The following is a 17,082-nucleotide window of genomic DNA, read 5'->3' as shown; positions in this document are numbered from 1 at the left end:
AGAGGGATTACAGACAGATGTACAAGTCGTCCAAACACAAAAATCTGATTAAGTGTTGTGTGTGGGATATCAGTATGGAAGCATGGCTACGGTACACATCGTAAATGAGTGCAAACATGGCAGCGGGTTTCATGTTAGTCACACTGTAATAAGGCTGCATCTATGGCAAACATCGTTATACATTTTATATCTAATCTCCGACTTCTCATTAGCTTCAAGCATTTTCATCATCACTTAACAAAGCAGTTATCCAAAGTGGGAATGTTAACGATTTCAACAAGAAAGAAATTATGTAACCGAACCCTGTACAGAAGAGGAGTTTAAAAATCTCTGTCTAAGCAGATATCACATGTCAAAACAGCAATCTGCTGTCTTGGCTCATTTTAGAGTATTTCTACTGACCTCAGCACTGAGGTTCATGAAACCATAAAGTGAATGAGCAGGGCCACCTTGTGGGCACAGAAGGACTGAACTGCAATGCTGACACGCTGAATGAACAGAGATAAGACTGTGGGATTGTCAGAGTTGTCATGAAGCAGCAGCACAACCATGGTTAATACTACTTCGAATTTTAAAGAGTGGAGACCAGACTGTCAAGATCTGATTCAATCAAAATAACATTAAATGGTTTGAAGACATTTTAACGACACATCACCAATACATGACGTCACACTTATGTCTCCGACTGGTACTGAAAAACTGCACAGATGTTTACCTTTTCAATGGTTAAAAATAATTCATGTTACTTTCCCCCCTGACCAAACCCCATCACTCCTTCAGCCCCCATCAGTCACAATCCGCAGAGGTCGCATTTCAGACTGGCCATCCTTTCTTGCTCTCTTCTCGGTGTCCCATCTTGGATTTGACGGCCCCTGAACTGTCTTGGTTGAGAGCTGGTGGCAGGTGGATGATGGGAGTTGTAGGAAAAGCAGAAAGGCAGAGATAGAGAGGCATGTCCAAGAAGGACGAGGCAGCGACATCACATGATTTCACAGCAAGAGTTCTGTTTCCGTGCCTGAAGGTTAAACACAAACAAATATGCAAATAACTTGCCCTGCTTAGTAAATTCAGCGTACAGTCTTGAAATTTAGCATAATGTCAATAAGGTGAGTCATTCACACTTACAGTCTTGTAGAAGGCTTTGGACTGGTTTCCCAGATGCTCCGACTTTGCCACAAGATCATCCAGTTTCTCTCCTCTTTCCAACAGACTTTCCATGGTGTTGTGCTGCAGACAACAAAATATTTATTTATGAAACAACAGAAACACTACAACTTGGCTTTAGTTAAGTAGATTGCCCAATATGGTTAAAAAAAAATTGCAGTTAATAAGAGAAAGTTGCCTTTCAATCCATTACATTTTGTCAGATGACAGGATAACATAAAGTCCAAATGCAAACCTTTCCAATCCTTGCCAATCTGGACCCTATGCTATGAAGCGAGTTCAACATACCCAGGGTATGTCTAACTCCAGAGAAGTTAATAAATGTCTAAAGAACATAAAAATGTGAATGTAAAAGGAACAAAAAAAAAAAAAAAAAAAAAAAAAAAAAAAAGCGTTTTTGTGCTTCATTCCTAAGTTTTAGTAAGGTATAGGTTGTGATGGCTTTTCCATCTGCATTCCAGAGGGATAAGGAATAACTATGAACACATCTGATTTCTGATGTAATTGAAAGCATGTATTAAAAAGTTTTTTTAAGAGTCCATCATCTCTTTCTGTGTTCTCATGCAATGCAAAATTTGAGTAATGTGGACACTTTTCTACTTTGATTTATGTATGAACGGTGGTTTACCAAAATGATCTTTGTCTCATCCAGCTCTGCCTGCACTTTGGTCATTGCATCAGCTTCCCTGGGGTTCTGTGGATAAATACAAAAATACAACCAGCTATCAAGTAGATGCATTTTGCACTATACAAGTAAATTCTGCCAAATGATGTGAGAATCTGGTGATTATGGAGTCCTTCTGATATTGTTTTAAAAATCACACAAACAGTCTAGTTGCAGTCATACACTATCAGATCTTTCGTTAACATAAATTCTGAGAAGTAAAACAAACTGACCTGGTATTTAGAGAGGTGAATGTCAAGGGCTTTGTAGTTAATGGTGTCAGGATTACCAGAAGGCCAGTCTATACTGTCCACTTGCCTAGAGAACTCCTCTAATACCTAAAAAACAAAACAAAGTCAATATTGAAATCACAACAACAAGTCTCATTATTTATATATTTTTTTTAATTTAAAAATATATATAAACCACCTTGTCAAGCAATGTGAAACAGACTCTCTGTGGATATTCAGTATCTGCGATGACTACAGCACCCAAATTGTCATTTCTCACATACACATGGCACAGGTACTCTGAAAAGAAAAAAAACAAAGAGCAAGGTGTGTTGTTATCAGAACAATTTTCACCCGATCTTATTGTACAGGAAAACTACTGTGTCTACTGGTGCATTGAAGAAGGGCCAAAGAATAAAAAACCTTATTAAAATACAACTTAGCAAAATGTTCTCCATAAGACTCCCAAAATAAAAACAAACAACACACACTGATTATGAAGCATAATTCTGTAATGACATTTGTTAAAGTCCATGTCACATGATATGATGATTCAGCCTGCATGAAATTGAAGAGAGGAAAAGCAGTCTGTGTACTTCAGGAACAAGGAAATGTTTAGCGTCATTGTTTTGAGACAGCTTACATTTTACTTTATTATCTCCAACTGTTTAAACTTGACTTAAAATGTCCATTTTCAGGCCAGAGAACATGTTACAGCCCCATCACAATTTCCCTGTCAAACATCAAATCACTTTTAAGCAGAAATCTCCTTCTGCCCTGCTGTGACACAGGACACTGCAGGAAGTCATTCTTTTATGATATTACAAATCACAACTGTTATATATCAAATTATTTTTCTCGTCCTTTGAGATCTGCGATAGTCTTTAGTTATCCATGTAAGCGGCTAATGTACAGCCTTTTATACCAATACCACTGTAAGAGCAGGGCTTGCAAAATCGCTAGCCCAACGTCCCGGGGCTAGCGATTTTTCCAGTCGGGCTACCAAAATCTATCTCTCCCCTGCCCGTCGGGCTATTGTAGGAAGGAAAAATATATTGTGGCGAGCTCAGACAAGGAGGAGACGGAGGTATCGTTTGGTCTTGCTTCCCGTGAGCTAGCCAGGGAGCACAGCCGTTTATTGACATCTGCAGAAGAACACTGCCGCTAGCTAACTGCTCAGCGCGGCAACCGCACAGCAACAACAACAACACACAGGGCGCCCTCTGACCCCGGAAGGACACACCGTCGCAGCGAGAGGGCGTCACCCGTCACTATGGCAACATAAACAAAACATAACTGTACAAACAGAACCCCGAACAGCCCTGACCCGCTACAATATGCTGCTGAGAATATAGCCCAGAAGAAGCGTATAGTATAGCTTTTATTTTGGAAAGAGCCATTTCTCTGTAATAAACTCTCTTTTCCAAAGATGAGTGATTCCTCAATCAGATACAGGTGTTACCGCGCCAGATCCGCGGCCCCGAACCGTAGTAAGGAAACCTCTGGCAGTTACTTGAAGGTTCCGTAACTGACTCGTAGCCGGCAACAGCTTACTATACAGGTCAACTCCGCTAGCAAAAAGATCGAAGGAGGCGTAGGAAACTGCTTCACCGAACTTTATTTCTTCTCTAAGGCATGAACACCGCATACAGTGGGCTGAAACAGTTTACTCACAGCGAGCATCGCCGACACAACTCTGGCTGTCGAGGGAGTTATTATATTCCTTTTATTTATTTTCTTTTCGTCTCTTCTGTAGCTAACCGTTACTTTTTCCCCTTTTCCGCTCTCTCTCTTCACACACACCAGGCAGTCCCGCTACACACATCCCGAATACATTTCCCATCAGGCTTCATCCTTAAAGGGCCATGCCTGTAACACAGGGCTTGCAAAATCGCTAGCCCGACGTCCCGAGGCTAGCGATTTTTCCAGTCGGGCTACCAAAATCTATCTCTGCCCTGCCTGTCGGGCTATTGTAGGAAGGAAAAATATATGTCAATGCTTTTGCATTCTTTCGGAAATGTAGCTGGGTAATTATGTCATTGGTATCAGTGAGCCACTGTCAATATGTGACATATTGAAATCGCGTTTGAATTTGCGCTTGTTTTTTGCTTTCACTTTGCAAATGTCCAGGTGCCTTCTTTTGGCGCACCTGCCGGTCACGACCTGGCGGGGGAAAAGTCACTCGGGTCAGAACATGGGGTGCCACCATCATCCCACTTCTGACACCAATGTGGCGAGCTCAGACAACGAGGAGACTGAGGTGTCGTTTGGTCTTGCTTCCTGTGAGCTAGCCAGGGAGCACAGCCGTTTATTGACATCTGCAGAAGAACACTGCCGCTAGCTAACTGCTCAGTGCGGCAACCGCACAGCAACAAAAACAACAACACACAGGGCGCCCTCTGACCCCGGAAGGACACACCGTCGCAGCGAGAGGGCGTCACCCGTCACTATGGCAACATAAACAAAACATAACTGTACAAACAGAACCCCGAACAGCCCTGACCCGCTACATAGCCCCCACCTAAGGGGTCAGTCGTCCCCGACGACCCCATTGCCCCACACAAAGTCCTGCAAATGTCCAGGTGCCTTCTTTTGGCGCACCGGCCGGTCACGACCGGCGGGGGAAAAAAGTCACTCGGGCCAGAACATGGGGTGCCACCGTCATCCCACTTCTGACACCAATGTGGCGAGCTCAGACAAGGAGGAGACGGAGGTGTCGTTTGGTCTTGCTTCCCGTGAGCTAGCCAGGGAGCACAGCCGTTTATTGACATCTGCAGAAGAACACTGCCGCTAGCGTGAAAATCCCACTCCAGCGGACAAAAACAGTGCTTTTTATATGGACGCAAACGCGCGTTGCAACTTCTTATCTGGTGCGCGTCTTTTATTTTGACAGCGAATGCGCACATGCGGACCACTTATGTGCACCCGTGTAAATAACATAATGTTCTGCCGGGTGTGTTGTTGGTTTTCTCTCGATTTCTGAGTCGACAAGCGCCTTTGTCACTGGGACCAGTCATTTTAAGAAAGGCCCCCATTAGAACCCATGAGAAATGCAAGAAATGCATTATTGCTCAGTCTGCAATATCTTTCCCAGTACAAACACCAATTGCAAATAACATACTAAAAATAAACCTGAAAAATCTGTTTAGAACAGCGTACTATGTTGCAAAGAGTGAACTACCACTGGCAAAATTTAGCAGTCTTTGCAAACTTCAAAAAGCAAATGGCCTAGATCTTGGTTCCACTTGTCTCTTACCCGTGACTTCAGTGGAAATTTCAAATTCAGGATCTGACACAGACTGATTCATGTCCTACACAGTTCTTACAAGTTCATAGAAATTTCTGTTCAATTAGAACAAAGTATTTGAGTTGATGATTGTAATTTTTATACAATGTTGTAATTTGTTTTTCAACAATTTTTTGATTAATGTTTCGTTTCCTTTACAATATTATACTTTAATGTATAATATTGTAAAGAAAACAAAACAGGAAACAAAACATCAATCAAAAAGTTGCTCTCTTTTTTTATTCGGGCTACTTACATTTATTTTGGGCTACCAAAAACTGAAGAGTCCCTGCCCGAAGGGCTACCAGGGATTTTGAAATTTTGAGAGCCCTGAAGAGGATACTTGGCAAAAGGTTACCCTGAATCTGTAGGGTCCTCTCTGATGCAACAGCACTAATCACTGCATCACAGGGCCACACCTAAAACACTCTAAATCTGTTTACCTTGTTCTTTGACAGAGGCACGGGTTCCTTGAGATGTTCGTTCAACAATCAAGGCACTGGTGAAGGTCATGAACTCCTGAATGCTAAACAAACCAAAGCAATACTTAGTGTAGAGAAGGAAACACTTAAAAATAGTGAAATAAATACTACCCGTGATGTGTGAGGCACGGGTCAGTAAACTACAGTAAAAACTGTTTCGTTTCGTTAGTGAGACGCACCTGGAGCGCTGAAAGAAACTGAAGGAGGACAGGTCGTAGGCCGCTTTGAGAAGATTGGATTTGGTCGCTCCTTTGTAGAGGATGCTGAGACTGTAGAGCTTCATATTGCCACCGGTTCGTGTGTCAGTTACACAGTCCTGATAACACAAGAACAATCACATGAGAGCATTATCCTTTATCCGGCTCAGCTAACTAGCTTCCCTGCTAACAAAAAAGGGAAACTTCAACGATGTGAAGCTCGCAGCAAAAGCAGTCGCCGCCTAGATAAAAGCTTGTAGGCTAACTGTTTACTCTCAGCCATAGTCATCTTAGATTAACAATTTTCCCTCCTTACAGATGGGATTAACAGGCTGACTGACGGCGAAAAGCAAAGACTGCAAAGAAGTTGATTCAAGTTTTAAACTTGTCAACAAAATTACAAAATTTAATCAGATTAGCTCCAGCTGCTATCTACTCTAAGGCAGGCCTCGGCTAACTTACCAGCTAAAACTATCGCAAACCGTCTGATTCCAGTAAAAACAGACAGAAAAAGTCCAATTCCGTATTAAAATAAAACTCGTGGGTATGCACGAAACACGTCCACCAACCTAGTCACAGTATAGTTAGCGCTAACTTAACAGTTTTTAACATGAACTTAAAGTGACCAATCACCACGTCACGGTCCCCAAACGGTGCAATCTGACATTCACTCCGCTGTAAACACGCACACCGCTGTGCTAATAGTTCCGGTTGATTGCCAGATTCAAAGCGATATTATATCTACCTAATATAAACGTATTTACACGGAGGGAAACCTTAGACACACGGATGGATAACAGTCAGCCTTAAACGGATCATATTTATTTTTCATCTAAGGTACTATGTACATTATTGGATGCAGCAAATCTCATTTTTATCGGTTTAGATTAGCAGGATTATGAGATTGTAATAACTGGTTTAAATGGTGATATGTTTCAACATTTCAACCATATTTATTGATATTTAATGTGCTTTTATACTAATTGTAGAATTATTATTATTATTATTATTATTATGTCCTTAATCTGTAAAAAAAAAAAAAAAAACCCTAAAAACCCTAAAAACCCCAAAACTATTTTTAACATTCAGCTGTTTTATGGCAACCTCAATTTATGTTTTCTCTGGTAATCTTGCTCCATTTAGCAATTTCCTCCTGGGCATTTAACTCAGTGTAAGTAAGTGTTTTCCATGTCAGATGTGAGCCTGTTATTCATTTCCTTGGTGACACATTGAAATCCTATTGGCATGGAAACCAGTAAGTATTTAGGTGAATCTGATGATGGTCAGCTGCACTGAAGGGAGAAATGAGGTTTCTTTTCCTGGAACTAATTTTGTTTGAGTTGAGATACTGTCAGTGAGAAGTTTGCCTACAAACTGGAGGTTGCTTTCATATTTTTCTCCATTTTTGCTTAAAGATGTAAGGATTTATCAATGCGACAAAGGTTTGGTTGGATAATTTATTGTCTTGTTGTTCTTGTTTAACTGACTCTTGGATGGCATACTCATTGCGTGGATATTAACTGGAACCGCTAACAAGAATGAAGACGTCCATAGGTTTTTGCCTAGAAACAAATGTTTGAATATTTAAAATATGTAGCATTTATGTGTGTAATAAGTAGATACATATGTAGATAGCAAAAATTAATACTACATTTTTTCCCATACATATTCTTTAGGATGTAATTTAGGCTATTTATCAATGAAGGTTTGAGTTTACTGTGTGCAAGGGTTAAGACAAATTCTTAGTTTTTATACTTTCCGCCAAAAGTATCTGCGAGAATGAAGAAATTTCCAAAAGTTATTTAAGATATTTAGGACGCCTGCAGATTTTATTTTTCTGTTTACAGCTTTGAAAGTAGAAAAACTGCAGATATGTAAATGTGGTTTCAAGCTGCTGCTGAGCATTATGTAGACCAAATGCTGGGGACATAATAATGGTTGGGCCTTTCATGCACCTATGCCGAGGCAAAACACCATAAGAGCAACAACTTGGGAATCATCAAAACTCCTAAAGGGAGGGAACCTCCACCTCCAACACTAATGGTCGGCAGGACACTTGGGATTTAATCATCATTGTCATACGATGGAAAAGGTAAAGAAGTAGTTCTTTGTTTGTTTTTAAATCTAGCTATCTGCAAAATTTTAATGTGATCAAATAAATTTCTGAACAGATGCGTTCCAGATAGATTAATATATGCATAATCATGACAGTAAACTAAAGAGGTACACAGGAAAAGTCACAAATTGTGTTTTCCATATTACATGATGCACTGACTTTTAGAAGAAGGGTACAGCTACAGTATAGTTCTCAATTCAATGATATTGATATCAATGATATGATCTTATACTATAAATGGACTATTAATGGCAAAAGGTAAATAAATGCATGACTATCTTCTAAGTATCTGTTGTATCATGGCTACAGTTGGATACAGAAAACGTGATAAGACGGAGCTAAAATATTTCCATTTCCTTGCACTAATTTTTTGATGAACGTGGTTAAACAAATGAATTGTCCTTGACGTACAGTTTGTAGTAATACACTATAACGCTACAGATCTTTGCGTTTCTTTTCGTGTAATCGAACAACACAGTTGCTTCAGTCTCTGAAGTTTACTTTGCGAGAGACAGCTGGAGATCCATTCAGGCAGGCTTCTGTGCAAACAGGCCACATGTTAAATTAACTGGATAATCATCTATTGACAAGCACTTGGCACACATTCAATTTCTCCCTGTAAATGGACACAAACTAAACAAACTGCGTGCGTGTTACAACATGCTTCTAACAATTTCATCACCCAGCATTATAAACCCCCCCCCCCCCCTTTAAAATATCATATTGTTTTATTAGCAGAATCAGTCAAACACATACCAGCTGGTGAAAATCAAGTAAAAATCAGACACATCACAAACACATTAGTGCTTCCTCAGTGGCTTTGGCTCAGTTGAATGACACTTGAAGACAGCAGAAAGAAGACGCACTAAATCTTTCTTCACAGTTAAAAGTATTACAGTGCAGCAACTTTTTGTGAAGGAGAGGTTGGTGAGAATCTGCGGCCAAGCCAGCTGGAATCCAGTGAGTTCCAGCACAGATTTGTTACTGTAAACATAGTTATGATTTTTAGGTATTAATAGCAATATTTGTGTAACATTTTTAGCTTTTGTTGTAACTGCATTTAGTGTAGTGTGTGACCACTGCAGTAAAATAAATTAGTTTTCCTTCATCCCACAAAGTTTTGTTTTTCTGGACGTAGTGTTTTCAGTGGGAGAAACATTTAATCACATATCCAAGTGACTATTTCAGTCTCAACTGACTGCAGCTTTTTCCAACCATTGTTTATCAGTGGTGCTAGTTTCATTATGCAAATGTACTGTTTATATTGCTGGGAAACCTGCATTCAGCTGAGACTGAAGAAGTCACTTGGATGAGTGACGAAACATCTCTCCCACTGAAAACGTTACGTCCAGATGAACAGAATTAACTTTCTGGGATTTCCTTACCTGGATGATCGAGCATACATCAAGACATGTTTTCCCTCATGTTACATACAGATGAATGCAAATGTCATTTTGCTTTCAGCATCAGAAGACCATCCACTTTGATTTAAAAAAAAAAGAAGAAGTTATTCTTTGATAAAGAAGTCTGTTAGAGGTTATATTTGGCGTCAGGGAAGACGTAACAAGACAAGACTTAAATCAGAGCACTGACAAAACATCTTTTTGACCACTCTGGTTGACTTCATGCCAAAGGAACATGTCATTTTGATAGCAATACTTCACTTGAATTAAGTTGCAGCATTTTGCAGGTTTACTATGGCAAACTACCGCATGTATGAACTGTTTTGTTATATGCACATTCAGTGCTGAGAACTTCAAAAGATTTTCAAGAAATGTGTCAGATGTAAGAGACCAAAGTTTAAAAACATATCAGATATCCCACCTGATAGAAACAAGTTGTAATTTTATTTTATTATTTTTATTTTATTCATTTTTAAGCATTGTATAGTTATACCAAAGCAACAAATATATATAACATGCACAGTTAATGACTATTCAAACTTGAAAGTAAGTCATTCGCATTCTTTGGGTTTACTTATCTCACAGTACTGATGCTGATCCTTCAAAAATCAAGGCCATTACTAAAAAAAACCCTGAACTCAGGTCCAGCATACTATTAGAGAAAAAGGTCAGAGCTAAAAAAAGCTCTTACCTCTGGACAGGTAAACTGTTGGAGCTGATAAGCAGAGGAGACCTTCACCTCTGGCGTGCTATTTTAAGTTTTGGAGGTCATTCAACCCTTTTTATTTCTAATTTCGGCATGTTTGCAGTTTCGCAAACATAAGAGTATCTTTCAGGTCTAACATTGAGCAACCCCATAGCTTTGCATGGTGTTCTTCTAAAAGAAAAATCAATTATAAGTTTGGGCCACAGGGTTAGTTGACATGTCATGTTAAAAAAAAAGGCATTCTAAAGTAGATTGAGGCTAAAAGTAATTCCGTATATAAAAGTAACAGATAACCTTGAAAACTTAAAACTTAACATTAATGGATAGTGAGTTCCTCAACTTAACAAATCACATAATATTACTGGGAGATCACGTTTATTGTGATGTTGTTATGATCTAATTTAACAAAAATGCATTTTTTGAGAGTTTTCAGGCTTTTTTGTGAAGTCTGAAAACCACGGCAGTAAAGGCGAACAACATTAAAACATATTCAGTGCTCAAAATCAGAATCACAGAATCAGAATTAGATTATGTGGTAGCCCTAATGTTTATTAAATAAAAATAATTTTATTGTGATTATGTATTTAAATAACTGATTAATAAAATATGAATGTATACTGAGCCAAGATAGAGCCTCTGTAGAAATAGAGTAAAGGCAAAATGTCATATCTGACTATTTCTATCAGCGTAGTCATTATAATAAACTCTAACTAAACTTTAGCTAAACTAAAACACAGCAGTCAAAAGTAAAATTAAAACTAGACTAGACTTAGAAATAAAAATTAACAAAAGATTTTGTACTATTAAAGCAATTACTACTGCTTACGAAGCCATTTAAATAAATGCAGATGTCCATGTGATTGCCTGCTGGCGTTGTTGTATTGCATCATCTTGCTTTTAAATATAAAAGTCTGGAAAAATATCACCAATAGCAATACAACAAAATCAACAAGTAAACACTAAAACAAGCCAAACCACTAAACTAAACTGAATTTAAAGCAAAAACAAAACAAAACAAAACAAAACAAATAGCCCAAAACCTTCTAACTAAATAAAAAATATAACACAATAGAAAATATAACACTAAAAATCTTATGCCAATAAAAAAAACAAGTTAAAATTTGTCTTCTTGCAATAAAATGAACACGTCATGAAAGATATCTTGAGAAACAAGGTCAAACCATTTTATAACTTTGCCCAGAGGTTATACCTCTTTGTGTGCATGTGGGCGTTTGTGTATGTTTGCACTTCTTTGGCCAGATGGGGTGAGGTTGGGAAGGGGAGGGCGATAGGATTTGGTGTGTCCAGCCCCCTTCACCTGAGAATAAAAGCAGCGGAGGATTGTTCAGTGGTACTCACACTTCACTCACTCTGCACACACACACTGGGTGGTCTCACACTCACCAAACTCCTAAAAACACACGCAAGCGAATTTTTTGTTAAGCCTGTGAAGATGCCTTGTGTCAGCGTTCAACTCGACCAGATGGTGAAGTTGCCTAGTAGCTACGACTCTGTGGTTGATAAAGTCATCGCGGTAAGATTTGTAGTCAGCAAATTTCCGGTGCTGTGATTCTTTTGTTCCTGTTAAAGTTTCTGTCCGGTGTTTATAATATGGTGTCAAATGGTTCTCACCTACTTCATCTCTCCTCTGAATGCAGGTGGACCAGATCCTGTCCGAGTTCAGGCTGAATAAAGAAGACCTGAAAGAGATCATGAAGAGGATGCAGCGTGAAATGGAGAGAGGATTGCGTTTGGAGACACATGAAGAGGCTAGCGTTAAAATGCTTCCAACTTATGTCTGCTCCACCCCTGAAGGATCAGGTGGGTCATGACTTCTGAAAGAGAGGATTGCCAGTGTTTAGATGAAGTCTTTCCTATGTGAACTTAAGTTTAATGTAGCAGTGAAAGACTACATGTGCATTCAGATTACTAATGTATGGTGTTTTCTCCCAATAGAGGTTGGTGATTTCTTGGCTCTGGACCTGGGAGGCACAAACTTTCGTGTGATGCTTGTGAAAGTGGGTGAAGACGAAGAGAGGAGCTTCAAGGTTGAAACAAAGAACCAAATGTACTCCATTCCTGAAGATGCCATGACAGGAACTGCTGAAATGGTTAGTAATACTCCGATTTATCTATAGAAGCAAGCATTTCTTTTTTTACTCTTGTGAAATAACTTTTTAATATCTCTGCAGCTATTCGACTACATAGCAGAGTGTATGTCAGATTTCTTGGACAAACACCACATCAAGCACAAGAAGCTTCCTCTGGGTTTCACGTTCTCCTTTCCAGTACGACATGAGGACATTGACAAGGTGGGTGAATTTACTCTTATACCCTTCTACCTCTAACAATTCCTTTATTTGCTGGACTTGTAGAAGCTTTTTATCTACAGTTCTTTATTTAAAACAAACATTTTATACAAACATTTTATAAATGTTTCAAAATGTCTTTAGAACTAAAAATTAATGAAGAGCAGAGATGATTTCACTTTTTATACCCAAATGGGAGCCAACAAACAGTATAACAGTCAACTTTTTCTGTTCAGGAATGCAAGTAAATAACTGTAATAACTCTTTCAGCTGTTTGTAAAAAGGTAAATGTAAACCACGATAGACAGGAGGTGGCAGAGTTTAAGATGTAAAGACGCGATTAGAAATGAGTATGCTAGAGAGACAGCTCAGGTTGAGTGGTGTGGAGACTAAAACACAAAGGGATAGTGAATATTCTGGACAAAGGAAAGAGGAAGATTAGTAATGTTAATTTAAGGTAGGTGGTGGTATAATAAATAAAGCACTGTATAATAAAGGTCATGCATTTAAAGTTTACTTTTTCTTTTTTCTTTTTTTTTTACCATCACAGGGAATCCTGCTTAACTGGACCAAAGGCTTCAAGGCCTCGGGTGCAGAAGGGAACAATGTTGTGGGTTTACTCAGAGACGCCATCAAGAGACGAGGGGTGGGTGGACGTATAGGATTCTTTCTTCTTAAAAGTACAGCTGTAGATATAGTGGTTGAATTTAATTCTGTGAATTAAAATTTTGTATCGTCACACAGGACTTTGAGATGGATGTGGTTGCCATGGTGAATGACACAGTTGCCACGATGATTTCCTGCTATTATGAAGATCGCAGCTGTGAAGTCGGGATGATTGTTGGTAAGAAGTTGTAAATGCACACGTGCAACCAGCCTGAAGTCTGACTCATATCTAGATTCTTGCAGAAATGAGCATCCATATAATGTTTGTGGGTCTGTTTTCTTACCAGGTACTGGTTGCAATGCATGTTACATGGAGGAAATGAGGACTGTGGAGCTGGTTGAAGGGGAGGAGGGCCGGATGTGTGTGAACACAGAATGGGGGGCTTTCGGAGACAACGGGGAGCTAGAGGACTTTAGACTGGAGTACGACAGAGTGGTGGACGAAGCCTCAATTAACCCCGGACAGCAGCTGTGAGTAAACGGAGAACATTATATTTAGTTCAAACATATAGCATGCACGTCACACAGCTCTTTCATTTTCAAACGTCTACTGAATACACGTGCAGTCAGGGCTGCCACCTGTTTGAAGGGCTTAAAGTGGTGGGCGTGGAGTGTAAATTAAGTCATTTACAACATGTTACATGTTTTTTCTGAACTCATCATCATTGTCTGGTAGTACTCACCTGACCCTCACCTGAGCTTTCTGTGCAGTTGCTTAGTTACCCACTATTTTTCCTCAGGATGGTAGTAAATGGCCAGAGCCCTCATACGTCAGTGATGAGTTCAATGGAGGGGACGTCGGGTTAATCATCTATCTCTGCTGCTGCTTGCCAGTAACTGTTAGCCTAATGGCTGTTTACCTTTTATGCAGAGATTTTGCAGAGAGCTCAGCCTCATTCAGCCTCTTTAGCTTCGGCGTCGCCTTCCCAACCCATTGTCATTCTTTCCCCAGCCAGTCACAGTTGTTTGCTCATGTGTTTTATGACACACATCATTCCTGTTTAGCCCTCATTTTCCCTCACATCTCCCATAAAATATTTTCCTGTCATTAAAATTGCCTCTCTCTCTCTCTTCTTTTCCCCCCTTATCTCCTGTAGATATGAGAAGCTTATCAGTGGGAAGTACATGGGTGAACTGGTGAGGCTTGTTATGATGAAGCTAGTAAATGAAGACTTGCTGTTTAATGGTGAAGCCTCAGAGCTGCTGAAGACACGTGGAAGCTTTGAGACACGCTATGTCTCACAGGTGGAGAGGTGGGCTGAGTAAACATTTTTTTTTAAAAGGAATGCTGCCAATTAAAAATATGACAAAAGATCCTATTTGTTATGCCTGAAAGCATTACATATGCATATGAACAGATGGAAGAAAGTAACAGATCATGACTTGAGTTTATCAATGGAATATTTCATTAGGACAAAATTAAATAGTCTATGTGATGAAAACATGTGGCGTTTATTAAATTTTATATATTTAGTGGAACCAGAAATGAAAGAAAATATATTTTCAACACACTACATTTTCTGCATTGTGCCTCTAGAAGCTGAATTTGTAAATGTTTCTCTCTCTCTTTTTTTTTACAGTGACACTGGGGATAGAAAACAAATCTACAACATCCTGTCCTCGCTGGGAGTTCTGCCCTCAGAGCTTGACTGTGACATTGTGCATCTGGTCTGCGAGAGTGTTTCCACTCGCTCTGCTCACATGTGCGCCACAGGGCTCGCTGGTGTCATCAACCTGATGCGGGAGAGACGCAGTGAGGAAGCCATGAAGATCACAGTGGGCATCGATGGATCTGTCTACAAGTTGCACCCATGGTAAGGAATGCTCTTAGACTTTTGAATAGTGTAGACTTTAATTAAACCTTATAAGCAAATTTGATTGTATGAGATTAGATGTACCTGCTCTAAAGAAAAAGTCAATTCTCCAAAAAAAGAAGAAAGAAACAGTCGAATGTGAACAGGAGAAGCAGAAAGTAGAAGATTCAAAACACATTTATGTATAGGGATTTTGTGTCTTAAACTTAAAAATTATTAGATAGCTGTTCTAAAGACACAAGAGGAAGTGAGAGAAATGAGGATGAGATGTTCTGACCAATTGTTTGTATGTCTCAGTTTCCGTGACAGGTTCCACAAAGTCGTCAGGGACCTAACACCTCACTCTGATATCACCTTCATCCAGTCAGAGGAGGGGAGCGGTCGTGGAGCCGCTCTTATCTCAGCAGTGGCCTGTAAAATGGCTACAAATCTGTTCGCGGATTAAGGGCAATTATGCACTGATCAGTCTCCTGAATGCGCAGTGATGAGGAAAGCTTGAACTCTGATGGGAGGATATTTATGAAATCCACTGATGTGCCCTTACTACAGGCTGTTTGTAAGCAAACTGATTGGTTATTGTTGTAGGGTGTAAAGACAAGAATGGATCAACCTCTTATTAGAGGCTGCACTTGGTAGTATCACACCAGGCTTTAGCAAATCCATAATTTCTGAACTTTCTGAACGTTGACTGTTGCACATAAGACAGACGTTAGTGTGAGAGCTGTTTAAGATTCATACTTCTTGTGTGTCACTTCCGTCTGGTTGTGTGGATGGGAGTATTTCAAGAAGGACTTATGTAGTATTGATGACAGTGTATTATAATGCCAGTTTTGTAAATACGGCTGTAAATTATAACTAAATCAAGTTTATTAGTTTGTTGTGTAATTCCTGTTTGTGAGCAATTAAATATATCTTTGGTATTGTATATTTAAATGTTATGTTTACAAATTTCCTTACTGTGTTACCTAGTATAGTGTTGTTCTTTAAATGTGCTTTGGATGTGAATAAACCTAACTGTAAATAAAAGTACTTAATAAACTATAATACTTCAAATGAATCTGTTTTTATTTTCAACGCCAAATATCAATTATTTTTGATGGCACAGCAAAATAATTTTTTTTTTCTTCTTCTCTGACATTCCAGCCTTCAAGGACTAAACAACATCAGTGTAATGTATCAAAACTGAAGGTAGTTGTCCTGATGTCATATTAATGAAATAAGAACTACCAAACATCAATATAATATCCTTCCTGTAAATGTAGCATGTATTGTAACAGATTGACAGGTCTGCTCAAATGTTCTAAGGAATATAATGAATACACTATATGAAGAAAAGATATCCATATCGTGGAAGATATCGGGCCACAATTAACATTTTTTTCAGTTCCATTGACACAGATGTATAAAATCAAGCACCTAGCCACAGAGTCTGCCTTTAAAAACATATGTGAAAGAATGGGTTGTTTTAAAGAGCACGCTGAGTTTGAGCACGGTACTGTAATAGGATACTACAGTTGCAATAGATTACTTTGTAAAATTTCTTCACTCCTGGATATTCCTTCCTAGATATGCAAACCTCCTATGGCATTTACATCAGCAGGAAAACTGTGCACCAGAAGCTTCTTGGCATGTGTATTGCCCAAAACATTTGTCCGTATATTCATATGTATTATTAAATACATCAGGGAGTGCTTAACAGTGTTAATTACACAAAGAGAAAGAAGAGACAGATACCTAATGTACCTGTAAGTATTTTAACTTGAAAATATACTGTTTTTTTTAACAATTACATTATTATTATTATTATTAATATTAATAATAGTTATTTTTATTTAAACATCATTACCAAAAGAAAAAGAAAATAAAACAGAAAACTTCTGAGAAAACCTTTGCATTGCAGTATAATCCAATATTATTCTCTGTAAAAACCTCCATCATAAGTTAAGCTTCAGAGCTTGATTTAATCCGTGAATTGTAAGAATTTATTTAAATGACTGTCAAATGTCCAAAGTCACTTTGCTAGTCTCCTTTCCTGTCGTCTCTGT

At 38.9% G+C, this 17,082-nt stretch overlaps 2 protein-coding genes across 4 annotated transcripts; one reads left to right on the top strand and one right to left on the bottom strand.

The window, feature by feature from the left end:
* Positions 1-835: 835 nt before the first annotated feature.
* Positions 836-6,727, bottom strand: ykt6 (YKT6 v-SNARE homolog (S. cerevisiae)). Of its 2 annotated transcripts, none has more exons than XM_040050368.1 (8): positions 6,657-6,727; positions 6,006-6,142; positions 5,788-5,870; positions 2,258-2,358; positions 2,062-2,166; positions 1,793-1,858; positions 1,126-1,227; positions 836-1,015 (listed from the first exon to the last, which is right to left on the bottom strand). In XM_040050368.1, exons 2-8 carry the CDS (start codon positions 6,107-6,109, stop codon positions 980-982), a joined length of 597 nt encoding a protein of 198 aa, XP_039906302.1. In that variant the 5' UTR covers positions 6,110-6,142; positions 6,657-6,727; the 3' UTR covers positions 836-979. The 2 variants fall into 2 exon arrangements, with proteins under 2 accessions (XP_039906302.1, XP_039906301.1); XM_040050367.1 differs by lacking the exon at positions 6,657-6,727 and adding an exon at positions 6,486-6,650.
* A 367-nt stretch (positions 6,728-7,094) lies between these two features.
* On the top strand, positions 7,095-16,084 carry gck (glucokinase (hexokinase 4)). Of its 2 annotated transcripts, none has more exons than XM_040051048.1 (10): positions 7,095-8,115; positions 11,907-12,069; positions 12,205-12,359; positions 12,441-12,560; positions 13,108-13,203; positions 13,302-13,401; positions 13,511-13,694; positions 14,321-14,476; positions 14,804-15,037; positions 15,335-16,084. In XM_040051048.1, the coding sequence occupies exons 1-10, from the start codon at positions 8,107-8,109 to the stop codon at positions 15,480-15,482; spliced, it is 1,365 nt and encodes a 454-aa protein (XP_039906982.1). In that variant the 5' UTR covers positions 7,095-8,106; the 3' UTR covers positions 15,483-16,084. The 2 variants fall into 2 exon arrangements, with proteins under 2 accessions (XP_039906982.1, XP_039906981.1); XM_040051047.1 differs by lacking the exon at positions 7,095-8,115 and adding an exon at positions 11,326-11,782 and having other exon boundaries at positions 15,335-16,083.
* The last annotated feature ends 998 nt before the right edge of the window (positions 16,085-17,082 follow it).

Source organism: Simochromis diagramma, unplaced genomic scaffold, assembly GCF_900408965.1.
Source record: "Simochromis diagramma unplaced genomic scaffold, fSimDia1.1 OVJJ01000131.1, whole genome shotgun sequence".
Classification (NCBI taxonomy): domain Eukaryota; kingdom Metazoa; phylum Chordata; class Actinopteri; order Cichliformes; family Cichlidae; genus Simochromis; species Simochromis diagramma.
The sequence above is the reverse complement of the archived record's forward strand: the minus strand, read 5'-3'. Positions and strand labels throughout refer to the sequence as shown.

Bases quoted from the DNA above. Each gene is read 5' to 3' on its own strand.
- ykt6 (XM_040050368.1), bottom strand. From the start codon at position 6,109: ATGAAGCTCTACAGTCTCAGCATCCTCTACAAAGGAGCGACCAAATCC. The intron at 2,359-5,787 runs GTAAACAGATTT...TTTTCTTTTCAG, and splicing joins TGCCTCTGTCAAAGAACAAG to AGTACCTGTGCCATGTGTAT. The intron at 2,167-2,257 runs GTGGTTTATATA...TTTGTTTTTTAG, and splicing joins GTTTCACATTGCTTGACAAG to GTATTAGAGGAGTTCTCTAG.
- gck (XM_040051047.1), top strand. From the start codon at position 11,399: ATGAAAGATATCTTGAGAAACAAGGTCAAACCATTTTATAACTTTGCC. The intron at 12,070-12,204 runs GTGGGTCATGAC...TTCTCCCAATAG, and splicing joins CTCCACCCCTGAAGGATCAG to AGGTTGGTGATTTCTTGGCT. The intron at 12,360-12,440 runs GTTAGTAATACT...ATATCTCTGCAG, and splicing joins TGACAGGAACTGCTGAAATG to CTATTCGACTACATAGCAGA.